Source organism: Rhineura floridana, chromosome 9, assembly GCF_030035675.1.
Source record: "Rhineura floridana isolate rRhiFlo1 chromosome 9, rRhiFlo1.hap2, whole genome shotgun sequence".
In the NCBI taxonomy this organism is placed as follows: Eukaryota; Metazoa; Chordata; class Lepidosauria; order Squamata; family Rhineuridae; genus Rhineura; species Rhineura floridana.
Genome location: NC_084488.1, coordinates 124,338,081 through 124,361,616, shown reverse-complemented (window position 1 = coordinate 124,361,616; position 23,536 = coordinate 124,338,081). Strand labels below are relative to the sequence as shown.

At 48.1% G+C, this 23,536-nt stretch overlaps 1 protein-coding gene across 5 annotated transcripts in view; it reads right to left on the bottom strand.

Moving 5' to 3' along the window:
* The window catches only part of ADISSP (adipose secreted signaling protein), a 103,476-nt gene that overhangs the window by 31,191 nt on the left and 48,749 nt on the right, over positions 1 to 23,536 (bottom strand). For all 5 annotated transcript variants that reach the window (XM_061583637.1, XM_061583636.1, XM_061583639.1 and 2 more), the window contains exon 4: positions 14,238 to 14,376. In XM_061583637.1, the coding sequence (XP_061439621.1) occupies positions 14,238 to 14,376 (139 nt within the window). The remainder of the gene's footprint in view (positions 1 to 14,237; positions 14,377 to 23,536) is intronic.

Sequence of the window (23,536 nt, the reverse complement as noted above, 5' to 3'; positions counted from 1 at the left end):
AGCTGCCTTTGGAAGAGAAGGCTGCACTATATCTGGCAGCTGAGGAACAGATTCAGGACCACACCGAGACTGCATGCTCACCATACATTTAGGGTGCTGGGAAATGTAGCTCTGCGATGGGCAAATTACAGTTCCCAGAATTCTTCTTTTTGGGAGGGGTGATGTGCTTTAAATGTATGGGTGGTGTACACGGCCCCTGTCCAAGGGTCTCAGGGATGCTGACTGGGTCAGCAACAGCTGCACCAATTCTGCTCCAGATCACAAGACCTGCTGATCATCTTTACTCAGCCCACTTCAAGCACCAAACAGGGCCGGAGGCTGCCCCCGTTTTCAAATGCACCAATTAACCTGCCCTCGATCCTCATTCACGGTGTTTCTTAGCACCGCACACGCAAGAGGAAGCGCAGGAGAGGCCTTTGTAAAGCAAGGGGACTTTCGGGGGTTTTCCACAAAGTGCACCACTGAAACCAAAGGAATCCAAAGCCTTCTCAAGCCTCATGTGTGCTGGTTCAAACACTACTGGAAGTGGCCTCATTGCATTCGTCTTGCATAATCCCTAATTGACATACTTGGCTCATGTTGGAAAGTGGAGGTGCACAAGCACTCCGAGAACTTGGCACCAAATTGTTTGATCTGCAGCTCAGTTCCAGCAGCTCAGTGCCCACAACTACCGGAGCCCAGCAGCTGCCTCTTGAACAGATACTCCAGGCACCGCAGCGTGGCTGATTTTGCTGCCCGCTCACCTTTACTGCCGTTGGCGCTTGCCCACTATCCCGTTAAACTTTGGATTTCTGCTCTGCAATAAATGGCAAATCTGTCTCTGAATGGAACAACTACCCCTCCCATCACGCAAGGAAGTATTCTTCCCAATTCCTCCGGGCAAGCCACACAGAATTATTATTTATTTATTTATTTATTTATTTCATTTCATTAAACTTATAGACTGCCCCATAGCCGAAGCTCTCTGGGCGGTTCACAAGAACAAGAACAACATTAGAAATACATAAGCATATACAATATAAAAACACAATTTAAAAGTACAGAATATTAAGAATTAAAACACTTCCAATAAATGCAACATAATTAAAATAATTAAAATGCCTGGGCGAAGAGGAAAGTTTTAACCTGGCGCCGAAAAGATAGTAACATTGGCGCCAGGCGTATCTCCTCTGGGAGGGTGTTCCACAATTCGGGGGCCACCACTGAAAAAGCCCTTTTTCGTGTTGCCGCCCTCCGAGCTTCCCTATGAGTAGGCACTCGGAGGAGGGTCTTCGATGTTGAGCGTAGAGTATGGGCAGTTTCATATTACAGAATTGTTCCTTCAGTCCTCCCCACCCACAAAGAAAAAACATGAGAGATTTTGTTGCACATAAAAGTGGGAGCTCTTTTTAGTCAAGCTGCTAAAAGGAAGGGTGTGAAATCATAAATAAATACAGCCAGCACACCAGAATCTGGTTGGGATTTTGCTAACTGCAGCTACAACATGAAATGGTGGCTAAAAGGCAGGCTCCAATAATCCCAGAAGAATTTGACCCCGGAACCTCCCTCCTGCCTTGACAGGATTCAGCTTTGGCTCATCCAGTCCTTGGCTGCATCGAGGCGCTCGTTCAACGCTTGGACTCTAGCGCCCGTCACGACCCCCGACCGTTGGCCACACTGGCTGGGACTTGGGGAATCCAACAACACCTAAAAGGCACCAGGTTCCCCATCCCCAATGCTGAAGACAAGAGGAGGGGGCCCCACATTTTTAATCCAACTGGGTAAGTACAATCTCTTCCCCCAAAAAACCCTAAGCTCCCCAGCCCCCACTGTAATAAAACCTGCGGTAGGTGCAATTTGTGTTTGAAATTGTTTTTTAAAGATGTGCTTTAAATTTGTATATTTGTTTTTAATGTTTTTAATTACTGTAAACCACCCAGAGAGCTTCAGCTATGGGGCAGTATATAAATACAATAAGTAAATAACTACTTTTGCTGAAGACGGTCCACCCTTTCTTCCCCAGCCTCTCCCATTCCTGCCCTCTCTCGTCTCTGCTGGAGTATCAGTGTTGACTGTAAGCACCTCAGGGCAGCGACCTTGCCCTTCTGCTTATGCAACTCTGTAACATGCTGCCAATGCAGATAAACAACAGCCCCTGCAATCCAGCTCTGCGCAACATGCAAGCTGCCAGGAAGATGCCACCGTGTCTGCTCGAATTTGCAGCCTGATAGAACATGACAGCAACTCCTCCGTGGCTTATCGACGAAGGGTGGCCAGAGGAAGCTGTATGCAGAGCTAGACTGCCTCTGCACATGGAGGTTCCATTTAGCGCTCGCGGCCCTTCCTCCTCAGCATTGTGTCAAACACAGCCGTTGAAACTGGGATACTGGAGGAGCAATGATGGAGTGCAGACCCTTGCTCCACCTAGCTCAGTATTGCCTGCACTGACTGGCAGCGGCTCTCCAAGGTTTCAGACAGGGGACATTCCCAGCCCTACCTGGAGATGCTGCAGACTGAACCTGGGGCCTTTTACATGCCAAGCATGTGTTTTGCTGCTGAGCTTTAGAGTCAATGCTTAAATCAGAAAGGCTCCGTTTGGCCAATATTGAGTGTGGGACACTCACCGAGAAAGGAGACCTGAAGGGGGAGGGATGGCGGCCCTTTCAACACGGGGCTGATTTCTGTTTCCAAAGCTGCTTCTTTCACTGCTTCTGCAGCTTAAGGAGCTGCCTGATGCACAGACATTTAGCGCATGGTATTTCCCGCAGCACATCAATGCACTCAGAAGCCAGAAATCGCAGCGTGCTCCTTTTTTTCCTCCTTTGGAGAAGCATCCCAGTCTTCCTCCACAAAGCTTCCAGCACACCCTTCTACCGACAATTCAGCTCAGCCCTTCCTATTCCTCAGCAGGCTGCCTGCCTTCCCCTTCCCTAAAAAAAAATAGTGCTTTGCACATTTACACAAATAAGAGCTCATTCACTGTCTTAGGGTTGGAATCAAAGGAAGAGTCTGGCATGAAATACTGCAAAAAGGAGGGAGAGAGATCCTGTGGGTTACAAGGCAGCAGCCAATCCACACTGGGCACGGAGGAAAGGTGTGCGACATTACGAGGCAGCAGCCAATCAGTGCTGTGCACAGCCACCTTCTCATACAACCCAGAAGAACAGATTTTCCCCAGCCTTGGCACAAGAGAAGATGAATATAAGGAGAGTCGTGCTGAAACAGCCCAAAGGCCTGTCTGATTCAGCATCTTGTGGTGACCAGCCACTACCTATGGGAAGCCCACCAGCATGACCCGAGCACACCAGCACCGGGTAATTCAGAGCCATATTACCTCTGACAGTGGAGGTAGAACATAGCCTTATTAATTTACCTAAACCTCTTTTAAAGCCATCCAGGATTCATTTGGAACATTCAACAACAATGAGCGCACTTTTTTCCCCCATGTGGGCCTTCATCAGGTAAACAGCACATTGTGGACATTTTGGAAGCTGGTCAGCACAGTAAGCAGAGAGCAGCACATGCGTTAAAGTGAGAACTAGCTGCTTGGAAAATGGGATCTTGATTTAAAATCCTTGGGGGGGGGGGAAGCAAACAAACATACGCAGATCAACATGCCAAAATGCACTTTGACTTTGCAGAGGCAAAATAATAGGAAAAGGCTCAAACGCCCTTAGAGGTTTGTTAGCAGTGCTGTTCCAGGGCACTATGCTGCCAAAACAGCTGGTCTGCAAAGCAAAGGCAAGACACCCACACACCCCGACACATACACAGCACATGAGCCCTTCCTGCAAGCCAGAGATTATGCCAGCCAGGAACACAAGCCTCTCGTCCTCCCCTGCCCCGTTCTGCAAGCCAACTTGCAGTTTCCAGATCAAGCCCCTCTGCATTCCAAAAACAAGACAAACAGGTGGGCCAAGGCTCTTTGTGTCGTGGAACCAGCCGCCTGATTGCTCCCATCCATCAACAGGGGTCCCACCCTGCACAGCGATTGCTTTCAAAGAGATTGCCTATTCCCCACATTCTGTCTCAGGGGGTCTCAGCACGGCCACCGACATGTACCTTAAAAGCAAAGCAAGGTCTGAGAACGTGCAAGGTGTCCAACGACGAGACACGGCAGGCATCTCTCTTGCAAATCACCAAGCCAGTGAATTTCAAGTTGGCTCTCTTCGGGACCTCCTTAGCAAACACAGGCTGCATAACAAGAGAGCTAAACGCTGAAATGGGGCATGCCAGCCTGGAACCCCCAAGCCCATTATAAGGCAAGCCATCATTCAGACCTGACTCTTCATTAGCTTAGCCCTGCTGGAGCAACTCCCTTCCTTTTCCCATCCAAGACTTAGCAGGCCACAGCAGCTGGAGGATGCCATCACAGGGTCCCCATTGGACCTTCAATACTGTCATAGCAACATCCATGGCAAACCTACGGCAAATGCAGGTCCCACGAATGTTGACAATCTATGACTAGGACATCACGATCTATAGGAACTACATCTCTAATGGGTCCTCAATCTGTAGGGAGGCCAGGGGGGGGAGCAACTCTACATGTAATCTTAAAGCCTTAAGCCATAATGTCTTGTAGTAAAGACTCTTAACCTGATCTAATGCCTCTGTGATGTTTCTTGCTCAACTTAACTCCAACGTAACGTATGCTGTTTCACGCAACAACGCACACACTTCAACAGGGTTATGGGCCCAGATCCACAGCTGTCGGAAGGTAGAGCTGGGGTCCCAATCCCGGGGAGCTGGATCCCGGAGAGTTGGGAGAAGAGTATTCGGATGGATGGCAGAGGGAAGGGGAGGAACTTCCCCCCTTTGGAGCGAAGACGAAACAGAGGAACTGCCAGTGATAAGGTCGCTTAGCAACGGGGAGCCTGAGCCCTCCCTGGACATTCTCACGCCTCCCCCTCTTTCAGGCTCAGAGCAAGAGGGGAAAGAGGGAGGGCTGCTCACAGCCGAAAAGCGGGGAGGCAGTTTGCCCCTCCCCTATCCCCCATCCTGGAATCGGAAACTTCAGAAGAGGAGGGGGAGATGCTTCCCCCCTCACCGCGCACACGCAGACAGCTGAAAAGACAGGAGAGAAGGGGGAGAAGGTGGGCAGCACCTGAGGGGCAGTTAAGGAGGAGCGAAAGATTGCGCGCCCGTTTGGCCCCTTCTTAAAGAACAGGCGGGAAGAAGTCCCTTGCTCTGTCAACTTTCTCCCAATGCCGCAGGACCTGTATCCCTGTATTGCTTCATGAGAAAACGCAGTCTTTGTTTGGACATTACCCTAATAAAACACGAATTAACTACAGCCGTTGGTCTGGTTCCTGAGTCACATCCTGGGCCTGACAGCTTGACAGAGCCACCTAAATCACCCTCAACGCTCTCTTCACTTGACTGGGACAAGATGTCAAAGGGAGCAGCGGGGGGGATGAACCCCACTTCTGAGACGGAAGAAGTGGAACTCTTGAGGACTAAGGTAGCTGATTTGCAGACGGATGTTCAAGCCCTGCTAGCAGCAGTCAAGGCGCTGAAGACGGATAATCAAACCTTGAAGGCCACGATAGACCAGATGCGAACAGCCCCTCCAGCTGCCGTAGTAAAGGTTCCCATTGGATTGCCCCCAAAATACGCGGGACAAAGTGATCAGTTGGCAAACTTCGTGGCTCAATGTGAGTTATATCTGGATGTCAGGCACACGGAATTTCCAGACGATGGGGCTAAAGTAGCTTTCGTGATTAGCCTCCTGGAGGGAGAAGCTGCAAAATGGGTGACTCCGTATCTCGTGAGAAAGGATACTGTCTTAGGAAGGTACAGAGGATTTATACAGGAGATGACCGAGATGTTTCAAGACCCGCAAAGGGCTGAAACAGTAGCGCGGCAACTAGGCGCTCTGAAGCAAGCTAAAGGGACTGTTTCCGAGTACACTAATGCTTTTAAAATTCTGTCCCAGGAAACTGGTTACAATGACGCCGCCCTGATGTTTATGTACCGGAGTGGATTAAATGCTGAAATCCTGGATGAGTTGGCCAGGACCTCCCCCCCCCGCTGACCTACCAGGGCTCATCCGGCTATGCCTACAGATAGATCACCGGATGGAAGGAAGGCGCCTGGAAAGGAAGCAGGAGGTCCCGAGATACTCAGCCTCGGCATCCCGCAACAAGACCCTTCCCACTGCAGGGATGGCAGGTAATGCAACTGAGGGACAGGGAGGGGCTAGGCCAAGACTGTCGGAAGAAGAAAAGGAAAGACGACGCCGGGAACGTTTATGCTTTTATTGTTCAAAGCCGGGCCATGTGGCCAGAGACTGTGGACTGAAAGGGGGGAAAGCTGAGCCGTCGGGAAACTAGAACACCCAGTCCACGTGCAGGCCGGTGGACTGGGGGCAGCATTGTATAAAGGCCCCCCAACGATCCAACCTCCCTCAAAGGGGGTGTTGGTCTTGCCTATTCAGATTACAACTTCCAGAGGAGTGGTGTTTAATTCCACTGCCTTAATTGACAGTGGAGCCTCCACAAATTTTATTGATGCAAAGTTAGTCAAGCGTCATGGAATTTCCCGGTGGAAACTGGACACTCCCCTAGCTGTGGAGACTATCGATGGGAGACCCCTGAAGTCAGGAGGGGTGACACAAGCCACGGAGGAAGTGAAACTTCAAATCCCTGGGCACGAACAGTTCATTTCGCTATACGTGTCAGATCTCTCGAACTTTGAGGTGATTCTGGGAATGCCCTGGCTAGCAAAGCATGAACCCAAAATAAGTTGGAAGGAGGCGGTGGTGTGGTTCACCTCACAGTATTGCCAGGAGAACTGTCAACCTGAAGGAATCAAGAACACCCTAGCAGGGGCAGTGCAAGAGATCGAGCAAGTGACCCTGCTGCCAAAGTATGAAGAATTCAAAGATGTGTTTGATGAAAAAGAGGCAGAGACTTTACCCCCCCACCGCCCTTACGACTGTGCGATTGACCTAGTGCCAGGAGCCAGCATCCCATCAGGGAGAATCTACTCTCTCACAGAGAATGAGAGGGAGGCCCTGAAGGAATTCCTGGATAAAAACCTGAGGCGAGGATTCATACGCCCCTCACAATCCCCTGCTGGAGCGCCACTATTGTTTGTGAAAAAGAAGGGGGGGAACTCAGACCCTGTAACGACTATCGCGCATTGAACCAGATCACCATCCCCAACAGCTACCCGCTGCCCCTGATCTCAGAGTTGCTGGACCGACTGCGCTCTGCAAAAATCTTCACGAAGTTGGATTTGAGAGGAGCGTACAATCTGATCAGAATGAAGGAAGGAGATGAATGGAAAACAGGATTCTTGACCGCTTACGGACAGTATGAATACCTGGTCATGCCGTTCGGGATTTGTGGAAGTCCAGGAATTTTTCAAAAATTCACGAACGACGTGTTTAGAGACTTGTTGGACACGTATGTAATCTGTTACTTAGATGATATCCTGGTGTTCTCAAAGAACCAGGAAGACCACGACCAGCATGTGAAGACGGTGTTGAAGAGACTGAGAGAAAATCACCTGTATGCTACATTAGAGAAATGTGGATTTGACCTCAAGTCTCTAGACTTCCTTGGATATCGAATCTCAGCGGAAGGCGTGGAGATGGACCCAGGGAAAGTAAGCTGCATATTGGACTGGGGCCAACCTGTCACCAAAAAGGATGTACAACGGTTTTTCGGGTTTGCCAATTATTACAGAAAGTTCATTCCAGGGTTTTCCAAATTAACAGCTCCTCTGACTGACTGTTTAAGGGGGAAGAAGAAGTTTCAATGGACAGAGAACGCCACCGAGGCCTTTGAGGAGCTGAAGAGAAGGTTTGCTACTGAGCCCATTCTGCGCTTTGCTGATCCGAACCGCCCTTTCGTAGTGGAAGCAGATGCTTCAGATTTTGCCATCGGGGGGGTCCTGCTACAATTAGACCAAGAAGGGAAGGAGCTGCACCCCTGTGCGTACTTCTCTCGGAAGTTAAAGCCTGCAGAGAAGAACTACACAGTTTGGGAGAAGGAGCTGCTGGCCATCAAGGACTCTTTTGAAAACTGGAGACAATACCTAGAGGGGACCTCTCATCGAATTGAAGTGCGCTCCCACCACAAGAATCTTGAAAGCCTCCAAACCGCCAGAAAGCTGAACCAGAGACAGATAAGATGGTCCCAGTTCTTCACTAGGTTTAACTTCCAGATTACTTACCATGCCCAAGCCAAAAACCAGAGAGCGGATGCCTTATCCAGACAGCCACAATACAAAGAAAGTGAATCCGAGGACCAGCCTCAGTACGTAATCCCGCCAGAGAAATTAACGTTGGGAGTATGCCAGCCTTCATGGGAAGAGGAACTCAAAAAGGCACAACAAGAAGATGCAGACATGCTAAAATATCAGCAGGAGACGGGACAAGGTCAAGACTCAGAAGTAACCTTTCACTGGAGAAATGGACTGTTATGGTTCAAAACCGCCAGATATGTGCCAGAAGGGGAATTAAGGCTCAGAATCCTACGCCAGTGTCATGATTCCATCACAGCGGGACACTTTGGAATTTACAAGACCATTCAGAACGTGGCCAAGGACTTCTGGTGGCCTAAAATGCGTCGGGATATTGAGAGTTATGTAAAGTCCTGCTCTGTCTGTCTGCGGACAAAAACACAAACAGGGACACCAGCAGGACTGTTACAACCGTTGCCTGTCCCACACGAACCCTGGAAGGACCTCTCCATGGATTTTATAACTGATCTACCCAAGTCCCAAGGAATGACAGCCATCTTAGTAGTGGTGGATCTACTTACCAAAATGGCACACTTTCTTCCTTGTGCAGGGGCCTTAGAGGCTAAAGAAACGGCCAAGTTATTCATCAAAGAAGTCTACCGGCTGCATGGATTGCCAAACAGCGTAGTCTCAGACCCAGGAACTCAGTTCACAGCCAAATTTTGGAGAGCAATGTGGAAACAGTTGCAGACGGAATTAAAACTCTCCTCCGCCCATCACCCCCAGACAGATGGGCAGACGGAACGCTTGAACGCCGTTTTGGAAAGATATTTACGAAGTTATGTGTCCTATCAACAGACTGACTGGGTATCATATTTGCATTTTGCAGAGTTCGCCTACAACAATTCTCTGCACTCCAGCACTCAACAAACCCCGTTCTTCGCTAATTATGGATTCCATCCTAAAGTCTTTCCAAGCAGCTCAGAAGGAATGCTGGTACCGGCAGCTGAGAACTTCCTTAAGGAATTGCAAGCGGCGCAACAGACACTGAAACAGCAGTTAAACGAAGCCAAAACGGAGTACAAGCGAGTTGCTGACCTGCACAGGAAGGAGGGCCCCCCCCTTCAACCGGGAGACCAGGTATGGCTGTCCACCCGCTTCCTCCAGATGCTGGGCAAATGTAGAAAATTACAAGACAAGAGGGTGGGTCCTTTCGAAATAGAAACTCAAATCAATCCCGTGGCGTACCAACTGAAGCTGCCTGACACGTTTAAAATACATCCTGTGTTCCATCGATCCCTCTTAACGAAAGCCGCCCCTCCCAGTGAGTTACGGCCGGAGGAACCTCCCGGAGCTCCACTCCTGGTAAATGAGCAGCTTGAGTTTGAAGTTGAGGAGATCTTAGATTCCAGGATCAGACGCCACAAGCTGCAGTACTTGATTCACTGGAAAGGCTATGGGGTGGCTGACAGATCATGGGAAGATGCAGCTGATGTGCATGCTCCAGAATTGGTAAAACTTTTCCATCAACGTTTTCCCCACCGTCCCAAGCCAGACAAGGGGAGGGGGGCACAGCCTGGGAGGGGGGATGGTGTCGGAAGGCAGAGCTGGGGTCCCAATCCCGGGGAGCTGGATCCCGGAGAGTTGGGAGAAGAGTATTCGGATGGATGGCAGAGGGAAGGGGGAGGAACTTCCCCCCTTTGGAGCGAAGACGAAACAGAGGAACTGCCAGTGATAAGGTCGCTTAGCGACGGGGAGCCTGAGCCCTCCCTGGACATTCTCACGCCTCCCCCTCTTTCAGGCTCAGAGCAAGAGGGGAAAGAGGGAGGGCTGCTCACAGCCGAAAAGCGGGGAGGCAGTTTGCCCCTCCCCTATCCCCCATCCTGGAATCGGAAACTTCAGAAGAGGAGGGGGAGATGCTTCCCCCCTCACCGCGCACACGCAGACAGCTGAAAAGACAGGAGAGAAGGGGGAGAAGGTGGGCAGCACCTGAGGGGCAGTTAAGGAGGAGCGAAAGATTGCGCGCCCGTTTGGCCCCTTCTTAAAGAACAGGCGGGAAGAAGTCCCTTGCTCTGTCAACTTTCTCCCAATGCCGCAGGACCTGTATCCCTGTATTGCTTCATGAGAAAACGCAGTCTTTGTTTGGACATTACCCTAATAAAACACGAATTAACTACAGCCGTTGGTCTGGTTCCTGAGTCACATCCTGGGCCTGACAACAGCGCGTTACACAAGAGTAAGTTGCTGGTCTGAACGGCAGATGGAGTTCCAGAGGGCAGCTTGATCGATTGTACCAGACAGAGGTGAGCAACATGGCTGTAAACCTGTCTGGGGAAGGCTTGCCAATGGAAAGATTGACGGAAAAGAATTATGCCAGCTGGAAGCCGAGGATGCGGGCTTTGCTGATAAAAGAGGATTTATGGGACATTATAGATGGACCCCCTCCGGCGGTACTGACCGCGGCCTGGACGCGTAGAGATCAGAAGGCGCAAGCTTTTATACTTCTGGCTCTATCAGACTCTCAACTGTTACACGTGAGAGATGTTACAAACGCCAAACAGATGTGGGATGTGTTGGAGGCCCTACATGTGCAACAGACTGCGGGATCTAAGCTGTGTTTGGCAAGGAAGCTTTACCAGATGCGCTTCACGGGTGAGTGTGAAATGAGTGAGCATCTCACTGAATTCAGACGCCTATTTGCTGAGTTGCAGGATCGAGGCATGGAACACTCTGAACTTCAGAAGACCTATCTGATCCTGGCTTCACTCGATGGGATTTGGAATAATATGGTCATGGCTTTCGAAGCCATGCCTGATGGAGGTCTGAACGTTGCGTTTATTGAGGAAAAACTGTCCCAGGAATGGCAGCGGAGACAAGAGGCGAAAAGTGCTGAGGAAAAGCAAAGAGCCAAGCTGAAAGAAGAAAGTAGCTGCAGACAGGAAAACAAGCCAGAGCAGCAGCGGCTGAAATCTTGTTATGCCTGTGGGGCTCGTGGGCATCTTCAAAGAGACTGTGCAGTCAAGCGAAACTCCAGGGACGGAGGCTTGAAGCAGGGAAGTGTGAACTTTGTTTGTAAACAGAAGTCTCACGAGTTAGGACCTGTTAACTGCTCATATTTTAATTGTGATTTTATTTGTTGTACACCGCCCTGAGAGCTTTCTGCTATAGGGCGGTCTAGAAATGTAATTAAATAAATAAATAAATAAAATAAAAACTGGACTCTTGACAGCGGGGCAAGCCATATATTAATTAAAGACAGGAGTTTGTTTTACACTTCAGAAGACGTGCAGGACTTTGTTTTACTTGCGGATGGATCGCAGAAGAATGTGGAAGCCCGAGGACTGGTGAGATTTGATAAACTTGGAATACTGTCAGAATGTTTATTTGTACCAGAATTGGCTCATAATATTTTGTCAGTCAGAAAACTGGTGAGTTGTGATTTTACAGTATTGTTTCACAAAGACAAATGTTATGTAATGAGGGGGGATGAAGTGTGCTTGCAGGGAAGCCTTAATGATTCACAGTTTGTAATAAAAGGCAGTCAAGCAGGGTGTGCTGTGTTAAACGCTGAGGCACACACACATCAAGGCTGCGTCCATGAATGGCATCAAAGGCTGGGGCATGCAAACTTTGACACGATAAAGAAAACCCCAATGCATAGTGAAAACATGCGTTTGAGAAATTGTGGACAGTTAATGTTAGATTGTGATGCATGTCATAAAGCGAAAATGACAATTGCACCAAATAACCGGGAGGCTGAGAGAACCACAACAGCTCCCTACCAGCTAGTTCATGTTGATTTATCAGGGCCAATAAATGCTTCACGCGGAGGTGCGAAATTCTTTATGGTACTGGTAGATGATTTCTCTAGATACACGAATCTTTATTTGCTCAAGCATAAAAGTGAAGCTGAACAGAAGCTGAAGCTGTTCATTAAGAGAATTGAAACTCAACATGGCGTCACTGTGAAAGCGATACACTCAGACCAGGGAGGGGAATTCACGAGCAAGGCATTGAGTGACTTCCTTGAGAGTAAGGGAATAAACCAGAATTTCACTGCTCCTTACAGCCCGTTTTCTAACGGAACTGCAGAGAGAAAAAACAGGGTGCCTCAGGAAGCAATGAGAGCCATGCTAATGGATTGCAATTTAGGGAACTCCTTCTGGGGCGAAGCAATTCATTATGCGAATTATATTCACAACAGGGTATTACACAGTGCACTTGGAATGTCTCCTTATGAGAAAATCACTGGCAGAAAGCCGAAAATACAACACATTCAAAAATTCGGTGCACGTTGCTGGGTCCACATTTCACAGGGAAAAAGAAGAGGCAAACTTGCACCCAGAGCACTTCAAGGGTTTGTTTTGGGATTTCAGAATGCATATTTCAGAATTTGGTTGCCAGAAACACAGCAATTAGTCCTGAGCAGAAGCATTAAAGTCTCAGAAAAGCCTTGGGATCAAAGGGAAACAGTCATTCTTACAGGGTTAGATGACACACAAGCGCAAACATTCAAACCAGAACTTGACATAAAAGTGGAAGGCACACAAATTCCTCTCAGAGATGCGTTAAATGAGTTCATTTGTGGGAAACGAAGATCGAAGAAATGTAAGGCTGAGGAAATGGAGGATCCTGGGCACGCTGTGCCAAGCACAAGCACGAATGGGGGGGCAGAGAGGGCAGAAGCCCTAGTGCCTTTAAGACGTTCTACAAGATCAAACATAGGGAAACCGCCTGAAAAATTTACTGTGGGGGTAATTACCAGCCCAGGTATGCATAAACAAGTTGAAATGGATCCTGATACGTTATATTTGACTTGTGTTCAGCCAAAGTTTGATTGAATAAAGTGTTAGCTAAATGTACAGAGATGTTCTGAACTGTACTGAAATGTAAACTATATTGCAAGATGTATTGTAGAAATGTATTATTGTTATTGTTGTCATGAATTACAGACATGATGGGAAAAAGGGGGAATTGTTGACCATTGAACTGTACTGTCACTGAGTTTATTTTCCATCAAGTCTGCAAGTCTGGAAATCTGTAGCTAGAAGGAGTTATCTCCTGGCCTGAGAGTGAGCAGACATCCAAGGCCAGCGGTTGTCATGGTAACGTGAGATAGCAACTGGGAAAGTTCTAACAGAGTCTGTAAGTTGTGTCTTCTGTATATTGCCTCTGAACTGAGCAGAGTCTTCTGTGTCATGTCTTTGAACTGAGAACTTCTCTCCTAGGGGGGGGAGCAACTCTACATGTAATCTTAAAGCCTTAAGCCATAATGTCTTGTAGTAAAGACTCTTAACCTGATCTAATGCCTCTGTGATGTTTCTTGCTCAACTTAACTCCAACGTAACGTATGCTGTTTCACACAACAACGCACACACTTCAACAGTTTTACCATTGCCTCCCTCTGAGGCTGAGAGGCAGTGACTGGCCCAAGGTCACCCAGGGAGCTTCATGGCTGTGTGGGGATTCAACCCCTGGTCTCCCAGGTCGTAGTCCAACACTCTAGAGAACCCTGCCTGAAATCCCAGAGAGCTGCTGCCTGTCAGTGTAGACAGTACTTAGCTAGATGGGCCAATGGTCCGACTCTGCATAAGGCAGATTCCAGTGTTCCTAACCTGGTGCTGGCTGGGGCTGACGGGAACGGTAGTCTCACATGTCCGGAGGACACCAGATTAAGTTTGCTAAAGGTCCAAAAACATTCTCCCCAATGACATCAACTGAGAGCATGAGAGGGTGTCTTAAAATTACTCAACTTGGTGCTGAGTCCAGCAGAAACCAAAATCCATTCATTTGAGGCAATCCCATTCTGAATAAAGCCTGGGGAAACTCACCCACCCCTAGGCTTTGGTAGCAGATCCTGAGATTGCGCCGAAAATAGGAAAGGTAAGCAAGAGGAAGGTGGAAAACATCGGGAGAGCGGAAAAAAGAATAAAATGTTTTTAAAACATAGGAAATAGTACTTTGAGAACAGGGATTCTTTAAGAAATGAAGCATCTCAAAGTTGCAGGAAAACCAAGGGAAAGGTTGTCTTCAGACATACCCATCCTTCCTCAGTGCAAAGACCTTACCTTCAGGCGCAGATGCTATGTTGGTCACTGTAAGGTTAAGGTTGGACAACGGCGCAGCACGAATGTCTTTCCCCAGCTGCTGTATGAAGGGCAGAAGGAACGTAATTTCGTACTTGTGCAGGATCTTCAAGAACCCAACCTAAAATTTAATGGAAAAAAATGGAAAGGGAAAATTAGAGCCAGTTTCCCAAGCTGTGGATTGTTCTTCCTAGGGAGGCTCACCTGGTGAAGTTCACCATCTTTTGGGTCCTAGCCACCTGTTGGTTTTTAGGTGCCAGGCTAAGACCTCCTTTTACCCTCTCACATTCAGGGTGAGGGAGTGATTGACAGTGAGAATCACTTCCCCATGCCTGTAATTTATTAAGGAAACACAAGATTTGTGGCTGCACATTACGGCGTCTGGAGGATCCAGTCAGACTCAAACCCCAGAGAGACCCCTTTGGAGGAAACCTGGACTTGGGGACTTGCAGAAAAACCCACTCCAGCCGTAGAGGAAGTCGCAGTAGTCATAAGGCAGCCAGAAGAGCCCCATCTCAGGGATGCCTTGCCTGGGCTCCCCAAGGACCCCCATCCTGAGCTCTGCCTTGACCCCCAATTCTCCTCCATCCCCTCCCCACCAGGCCTCAAGAGTGAAGGTGGCAATGGATCCTATGGTGAGCCCAGAGCCATAGGCAGGAATGCCCCTTTGACTGCTGGCTGGCCCTTGCCAAGGGTCTACTCAAGAGTAGCGGTGGCAAGCACTGTCCATCTCGGTCCTCTCTGTTTCTCATTCTTCCAGTCTTAAGTTCAGTTCTGCAGCAATTTACAATTAAAAAAAAAAAAAAACAATCCTCATGAAAAATCCCCGGCATTTTAGTGCAATTTTCTCCTACTAAACACATTTTTGTTCGCAGTTTCGATTCACGTACGCATTTTGCAACCAATTTCTCCTACTATAATGCATTTTATGTTATTTTCACTAATACTCATTTTATGCACATTTCCCCCTAATATATGCATTTTTGTAAATATTGTTCGGTTGAAGAACTGCACTGCAAAAATTCGGATTAGTGTGAATTTTGAAGGACAGCTGTATTTTGCTTCTCAGATTGTTTCGGAAAGTGCCAATTTGACAAATTCAGCTTCAAATCAAACTGAACCAAATTTCTTCCCCAGGGCGAGGGGAAGACCCAGCTGTGTAAACAATGACCCTGCAGAGAGCCAAGCTACGCAAGTCTCCTCTGGACCTTTTGCTGGATTAACAACTCCCTTCGGAGCTCATCAGTCTCCAGCTCTGGAAAGCTTCCTGGCTCAGTGCCTCCCTGCACCTCTGACTCCAGCCTCCACACCAGGTGCTGGTCATGGACAGAAGCGGATGTCAAGTTACTCCCCCTTGAGGATACCCAAAGAATGGGAGCATGGGTCCCATACTGCTGCACATACTGCGCTGAATTGGGAACTGGGCTGTATACAGCACGGTAAGCTAATAAGAACATTAGTGTGGTGTAGTGGTTAGAGTGCTGGACTAGGACTTAGAATCACAGAAGCATAGAGGTGGAAGGGGCCTAATACGGCCATTGAGTCTTTTGCATTCAATGACATAAATTATATTGCAGGGTGTGGATGTGTGTATATATAAAAGCAAACAAACATTATGGACCAATCACTGAAAAGGGGTGGACTTAGAGGAGTGGCCAATGCTAAAGCAATTAGACCCCCCCCAAAAAGCCCAAGCATACGGGTTTCCACAATAATCTGACCACAAACAGGACATGTATGGATCTCGAGGCCACCAACTGAATATGGAAAAAGTGGATTTTGCCATTAGGTGTGGATCAGCTATTTTCATCTTGCATGTCTTTAAAGCAGCCTTCTCCAAGCTGGTGCCCTCCAGACTACAGAAAACATTGGTCTCAAAGGGATTTATTTTTTATTTATTTGGAAAAAGCATAAAATACCAAATTTAAAATACATGAGAAAACAAAAGAACATTACTAACTAGAAGCGCTAATTCTATGATAACATAAAAAGGAGACATCCTATCCCACCCAACTAAAAGATGAACACCAATGGAGAGCAAAACGCCTGGAGAATAGCGGTGTCTTCCCATGCCGCCTGAATGCTAGCGATGGTGCCAGGCGCATCTCTCTGGGGAGAGCAAGTGAAGACGTCTTGGACAGCAACACTCATCTTTTCCAGCTGGCATAGTGGGTGAGGCAGATGGAAACATGGGGGGGGGCAGAGGACTAACTTGGGGGAGGCTGCTTTAAATGCTTGAGCTTTCTAAAACAGAATTTATGGCTTCTCACTCCAATCTCTCTTCTGTGTTTCCTCTTCTCATCTCTGGCTATCACACTTCTTGCTTTCTTCCCCCAGGTCTGTAACCTGCAAATTGCATTTGGACCCTGATTTCTCATTCAGGCTACAGCCAGATCCTTTCCCCATTATCTTTTCACTGATGCCGTAACTGTTTTGCTCAGGTCCTGCTTGTGGGCTTCCCAGAAGAGGGAGCTGGTTGGCCACGGGGAGAACAGGATACTGGACTCAACGGGCCCCCTTGGGCCTGATCCAGCAGCCGGGGTTTTCTTAGACAGCTGAACAACTACTTCTGCTCATTGATGCTTGCATCCACTCTCCCCCTTTCTTTCCTCTGTCTGCTTTAGCTCTTCCATGGTCTCTTCATTTTATTTATTTATTTATTTATTTATTTATTTGTACCCCGCCCTTCCTCCCAGCAGGAGCCCAGGGCAGCAAAGCACTAAAAACACTTTAAAACATCATAAAAACAGACCTTAAAATATATTAAAACAAAACAACTTTAAAAACATTTTTTTTAAAAAAGCTTTTAAGACATCCTAAAAAAGGGTTAAAAACATATAAAAAAGGTGTTTTTTTAAAAAAAAAATCTTAAAAGCAATTCCAACACAGACTGGGATTTTACTCATACTTCAATTCTCCAAAACAAAACAGTTTCACCTTCAGCCTCGTGATTCATTCCACTGCAGCGCCACCTCCCCAGAATTCTTTGACAAAACACTAGTGCCATCCCTTTCCTCTGTCGTTTTAAGCAGCCTCTCAAAATCAGTTCCGCCTGCTGCTGCCCTGCAGATGTCTTGGACTAACTGCAACTCCCACCATCCCAACCACCCTGGCCATATGATGCTACGGCCTGTTGGGAGCTGTAGTCCAAAACAACACGAGGGCACCAGGTTTAGGAAGGCTGGATTCGTTTCCCAACGGGTCAGCGAGCACATGTGAAGAGGAGCCTGGAAGCTGTGGATGGTAGCCAGCTCAAAGTGTGTGGTTGCCAGGAGGATCTTGCCCTCCACCCAAGGCATCTTGTCCCTGGTCTTACGCTATGCTTCTGAAATGAAGCACAAAATCAGGCAGGGCTAGACTTGCCATTTTGGTGCTGCCCTCTGGAAACTAATCTCGCTGCATCCTGTTTGGCTCTCAGACTGCAAATCTGTGAGCAGGACCTGCCTTAGACTTTTGGGGGGCATTCGCACGGCTGTTTCTTGTAGACTCATAGAACAGAATTCATAGAATCATAGAATAGTAGAGTTGGAAGGGGCCTATAAGGCCATCGAGTCCAACCCCCTGATCAATGCAGGAATCCAAATCAAAGCATTCCTGACAGATGGCTGTCCAGCTGCCTCTCGAATGCCTCCAGTGTCTGAGAGCCCACTACCTCTCTAGGTCATTGGTTCCCTTGTCGTAGGGCTCTAACAGTTAGGACGTTTTTTCTGATGTCCAGTCGAAATCTGGCTTCTTGCAACTTGAGCCCATTATTCCGTGTCCTGCACTCTGGGACGATTGAGAAGAGATCCCGGCCCTCCTCCGTGTGGCAACCTTTCATGTACTTGAAGAGTGCTACCCTATCTCCCTCAGTCTTCTTTCTCCAGGCTAAACAAGCCCAGTTCTTTCAGTCTCTCCTCATAGGGCTTTGCTTCCAGTCCCCTGATCATGTGCCTCTGTGCCAGTCATGCACGCAAGGGTAGTGGTTGTTTTGCCGCACCCACTTAATGCTACCCTCATCAAATGCCATCTCATTCTATCCAGATTTACTGTTTCCCCTTGTTTTTCTACTTACTGTATTTTCCATGGAAATACTAAATCGAGATTAAACCAGGGGAGGTGGGAGAGAGATGGGGCAGCGCTTTGATGAAGATGCTGTGCAGAACCGTGAAAGGTTTTGTACAAGTTTGAGGCACTTTATACAAACAAGAAAACAAGAAAAAAATAGGGTCACACATGGAAGTATGCCTGGGACAATCTAAAGCTGACAGCACTCTCCGCTTGCCTCAGGAGCGGAAGCAAACAGCCTCGTTATGACAGGTGGCGGGACTTGGATGTACGGCACATTAGGCCTAATTGCACCATTACATTCAAAAATTAGGCATAATTTATGTAATTGCTCTGAGGAGAAAGTCTGGCTTTCCCAGGCAAATGAATTCAAGGCTTTGGGAAAGGGAATGCACGGGTACAGGATGGGAAATACCTGGCTTAGCAGTAGTGCGTGTGAGAAGGACCTTGGAATTGTGGTGGATCGCAAGTTGAACATGACCCAGCAGTGTGATGCTGCGGCAAAAAAGGCAAACGCGGTTTTGGGCTGCATAAACAGAGCTATAGTTTCCAGGTCGAGGGAAGTAATAGTCCCACTATATTCTGCATTGGTCAGGCCTCATCTGGAATACTGTGTTCAGTTCTGGGCACCTCATTTTAAGAAAGATATAGACAAGTTAGAGTGGGTTCAGAAGAGGGCGACGAGGATGATAGCCGGTATGGAGAACAAGTCTTATGAGGAAAGGTTGAAGGAACTTGGCATGTTCAGTCTGGTGAAGAGAAGGCTGAGGGGCGACATGATTGCACTCTTTAAGTACCTGAAGGGCTGTCACATAGAGGAGGGTACAGATTTGTTCTCTGCTGCCCCAGAGGGTAGGACTAGTTCTAATGGTTTTAAGTTGCAGGAGCGTAGATTCAGGTTGGACATTAGAAGGAACTTCTTGACAGTAAGGGCAGTTCGGCAATGGAACCGACTGCCTAGGGAGGTGGTGGGATCCCCTTCGCTGGATGTCTTCAAGCAGAGGCTGGACAGCTATCTGCGAGAGATGCTCTAGCTGTGGATTTCCTGCTGTGAGCAGGGGGTTGGACTCGATGGCCTACAAGGCCCCTTCCAACTCTATGATTCTATGAAGACATCTTGGGCTGCAACAGACTCGTATATTATTATTATTATTATTATTATTATTATTTTATAATTCAACTGTGGACAAGGAGCACACATACGTCATACTGGCTGAGGCCAGTGGGAGCTGTAGTCCAAAACATCTGGAGAGCATCAGGTTGGCAAAGGCTGTTCTGGGGGAACTGCTACCTCAGAATGAACTTTGCATCATCTCTGGCTGGGACAGGAAGATGCCCTTCAGCACAGCAGTGCCAGTCAACAACTGGCAGCCCAAGTGCCAAATCTACCCTCCCCATCCTGCATCCTCTCTTGCCCTCCTCCTCTCCCAGCTACCCTTCCTGACAACAGAGATGGATGGAGGCGTTACCCTTACGGGGAAGGGCCGTAGCTTACTGGCAGAGCACGTGACTCGCACACAAAAGGTCCCAGGTCCGGTCTCAGGTGGCATCTCCAGGTTGGGCCAGGAACAACTCCTGTCTGAAACCCTGGAGAGCTGCTGCCAGCCCGTGCAGGCGATTCTGAGCTGGATGGACTGTTAAGGCAGCATCCCTATGCGCCTATGTTCCTCCTTCAGCTCAAACAGTTCTGGTTGTTCCTTACTGCTGTTTTGCTAAACAACCCTAAATGGAAAACAGGGAAGTGTGCACAAAGCCTCTTTCTCTCTCACTCCCCTCTTTTCCCAACAATGTTTCTGCATGCTTGGGGAGGGGGGGGAGGGAAGAACAGCAGATGCTGATGACTGGCAAGCCACTTGGGCAGGGGAGGCTGGTCCTGCATTTCCACATGTGTGATTCAAAGTACGTGAAATCCCGGGTGGGGAAGCTTGTCCAGGGTTGCATTCCCTCTTTACCCCAGCCAACACGGACATGCGGCCTCTGAAGGTTCCACACAAAGGTTTGCAGCCCTTGGGCCGGAAAAAAAAAAATTCCCACCTCTGCACCAGATGGACCAACGGTCTGACCTGGTATAAAAGGTGCTTCCTGAAGTTTCTGGCAATTCAAGCCATCACATTGCAGTAAAAACAAGCAACGAAGATGCCAGCGTGAATCATTTTGCAAAGTCTCAAAACATTTCCAACTGCACGTCTGCGGCCCTTAGCAGCAACTGGCTGGCTCCTCTCCCAGCATCTTCGCTCACAGCAGCTTGAATGTGTTCGCAACAATAAGCATCGCTAAATGAGATTTGGTGGCTGAAAGGAGTCCAAAAAGCAGAGATGCCTCTGTCCAGGTTGAGAGAACGGCTTAAGAAATCCCGAGATGCTAAAAGCAGCTCAAGGAGGGGGGGGGGATAAGTGTATCTCACAGGCCTCCCAAGAAACAAAACTCTGTTGCATTAACACTTTACTATGCTTAAAAGTAATACTACACATTTAAAAAGAGAGGTCTGTACTCAGGCTGCCCAGATTCTGGGCCAAGACAAGCTGCATTTTGCAACCTATGTAGATTACACATTAATTTGTCCCTTCCCTTAATGATCTTAACAAAATATGCTAATTAATGCAGAGAGCTAGGCATGAGGCTGACAATGACCAGCGATACCCTTACCTAGGCTGCACACTTCAGCTTCCAGACTTCATCACCAGGCATTGCACACACATCGTTTCATGACTATTTTTTCTGCCTTAAGGGCTAGAAACTTCCCTTTGCTTTTTAAAAACCAGTTCTCTTACCAGCGCCGCACTTTGCACAAGCTCATCTGTTTTTGGTCCTCCAATGATATCTTTAACTCAGAGCTTCATACTCTGAGCTTCAGCGATTACACCTCTACAGCCTTTACAAATGTGGGGCGTCAACTTACAAAGAACTCTTCAGTTGCAGACTATTCAAGGAAGCAAATATATAGATTTTAGAAATGGTTGGGTAACGGCACAGGCAGACGTTACTTACGCATCTGTGCCGCAGCCTCTTTGAAACAAGAGCTGTGAGGGAGGGGCTGCGTTCACTGGATTACAACGGTGAATCCAAGGAAAGCAGGGGGTTGGACTTGATGGCCTTATAGGCCCCTTCCAACTCTACTATTCTAAGATTCTATGAAGAACAAAACACAAAGCAAAACTGGAAAACTACAGACTGCAGGCCTAAGACATCTGGCCACCCAATGCAAAGGACAAGATGGCATCCCACCCCGCACCCAATGTAAATCCATGTACAGAAGAAGCTGACCGGACTGACCATTGAATCTTACTTCAACATTGGCAACAAGACAGCATCCGTCCATGCACCCGAGTGGCGCTCAAGGGGTCCTGTTACCTTTGGGTGTGTGTGAGAGAGGCTGTGACTGCTCTGATCTCCAACAGAGGAAGGCCGGGTCTCAGGAGGAAGAGTGAAGGGGGCTGCCACTACTCTCCCCCCCCACACAAATATCTGCCTGAGGCAGATGCCTCACTGTGCCTCATGGTAGGGCTGGCTCCAGCCACTTCTCCTCCAAAACAAACCAGGGATCAAGGGAAGGGTGGAAAAGAAATACGGTAAAAAGCCAGATCTATTTGAATAACAAATAAAGACGGGGCTCAGGCCCATTGCTATGCATTTGTGTTGGCTAACACTATATAGTGCAATCAATACCACCATCATAGAATAGTAGAGTTGGAAGGGCCTATAAGGCCATCAAGTCCAACCCCCTGCTCAATGCAGGAATCCAAATCAAAGCATTCCCGACAGATGGCTTCAATATTGGAAGGGACTGCAAATCAGTGGCAGAGCAGCATGGTTGGCATGCAGACAGCCCTAGGTTCAACCCTAGCATCTCCGGTTAAAAAAGAAACAGATAGCAGGAGATGGAAAGTCCTCTCTCTGCTCAAGACCTATGAGAGCCACAGGCAGTCAGAGTAGACAAGATGAACAAATAGGCTGTGTTCAGACAACATGCTGAACCATAGGTCAGCAAGCTGGAGGGGAGGGAGTTTGGAAGCTTTCAATTTCAACTTTTGGCTAACCACAGTTTCCTGTGTCGTCCAAACCCAGAACTGTGGCCAACATTAACTATGATTAGTTTAAACAAGCCAGCTTCAGATACTGTGGATTGAATTGGCTTGTTTTAAGCTAACCATAGTTAATGGTAGCAACAGTTTGTCTGTTTGGATTACACAAGAAAACCAGTTAACCAATAGCGGAAGCTTCCAAGTGGCTGGGAGAAGGAGAGGGGATGAGGTTAGGCTCATTCGTGTCTCTCTACCAGAGTGTTTTGCACAGGAGTGGGGAATGTTTAACCCTCCAGAGGTTGCTGAACTACAACTCTCATTATCTCTGGCCATTGGCCATGCTTGCCACAGAACCTAAAGCCTTGGAAAGTCACTGGCTGTCCAGATAGGCAACACAGAGCCACACAGATCAAGGGACTGACTCTGTGAAGCAGGGGTGAGCCTCCTGATGTTACTGAACTACAACTCCCATCATCCCTGACCGTTGCCTATTAAGAACATAAGAACATAAGAAGAGCCTGCTGGATCAGGCCAGTGGCCCATCTAGTCCAGCATCCTGTTCTCACAGTGGCCAACCAGGTGCCTGGGGGAAGCCCGCAAGCAGGACCCGAGTGCAAGAACACTCTCCCCTCCTGAGGCTTCCGGCAACTGGTTTTCAGAAGCATGCTGCCTCTGACTAGGGTGGCAGAGCACAGCCATCATGGCTAGTAGCCATTGATAGCCCTGTCCTCCATGAATTTGTCTAATCTTCTTTTAAAGCCGTCCAAGCTGGTGGCCATTACTGCATCTTGTGGGAGCAAATTCCATAGTTTAACTATGCGCTGAGTAAAGAAGTACTTCCTTTTGTCTGTCCTGAATCTTCCAACATTCAGCTTCTTTGAATGTCCACGAGTTCTAGTATTATGAGAGAGGGAGAAGAACTTTTCTCTATCCACTTTCTCAATGCCATGCATAATTTTATACACTTCTATCATGTCTCCTCTGACCCGCCTTTTCTCTAAACTAAAAAGCCCCAAATGCTGCAACCTTTCCTCGTAAGGGAGTCGCTCCATCCCCTTGATCATTCTGGTTGCCCTCTTCTGAACCTTTTCCAACTCTATAATATCCTTTTTGAGATGAGGCGACCAGAACTGTACACAGTATTCCAAATGCGGCCGCACCATAGATTTATTTGTGTTCTTTTTTATTTTCTTCATTCGGACAAGACTTCCA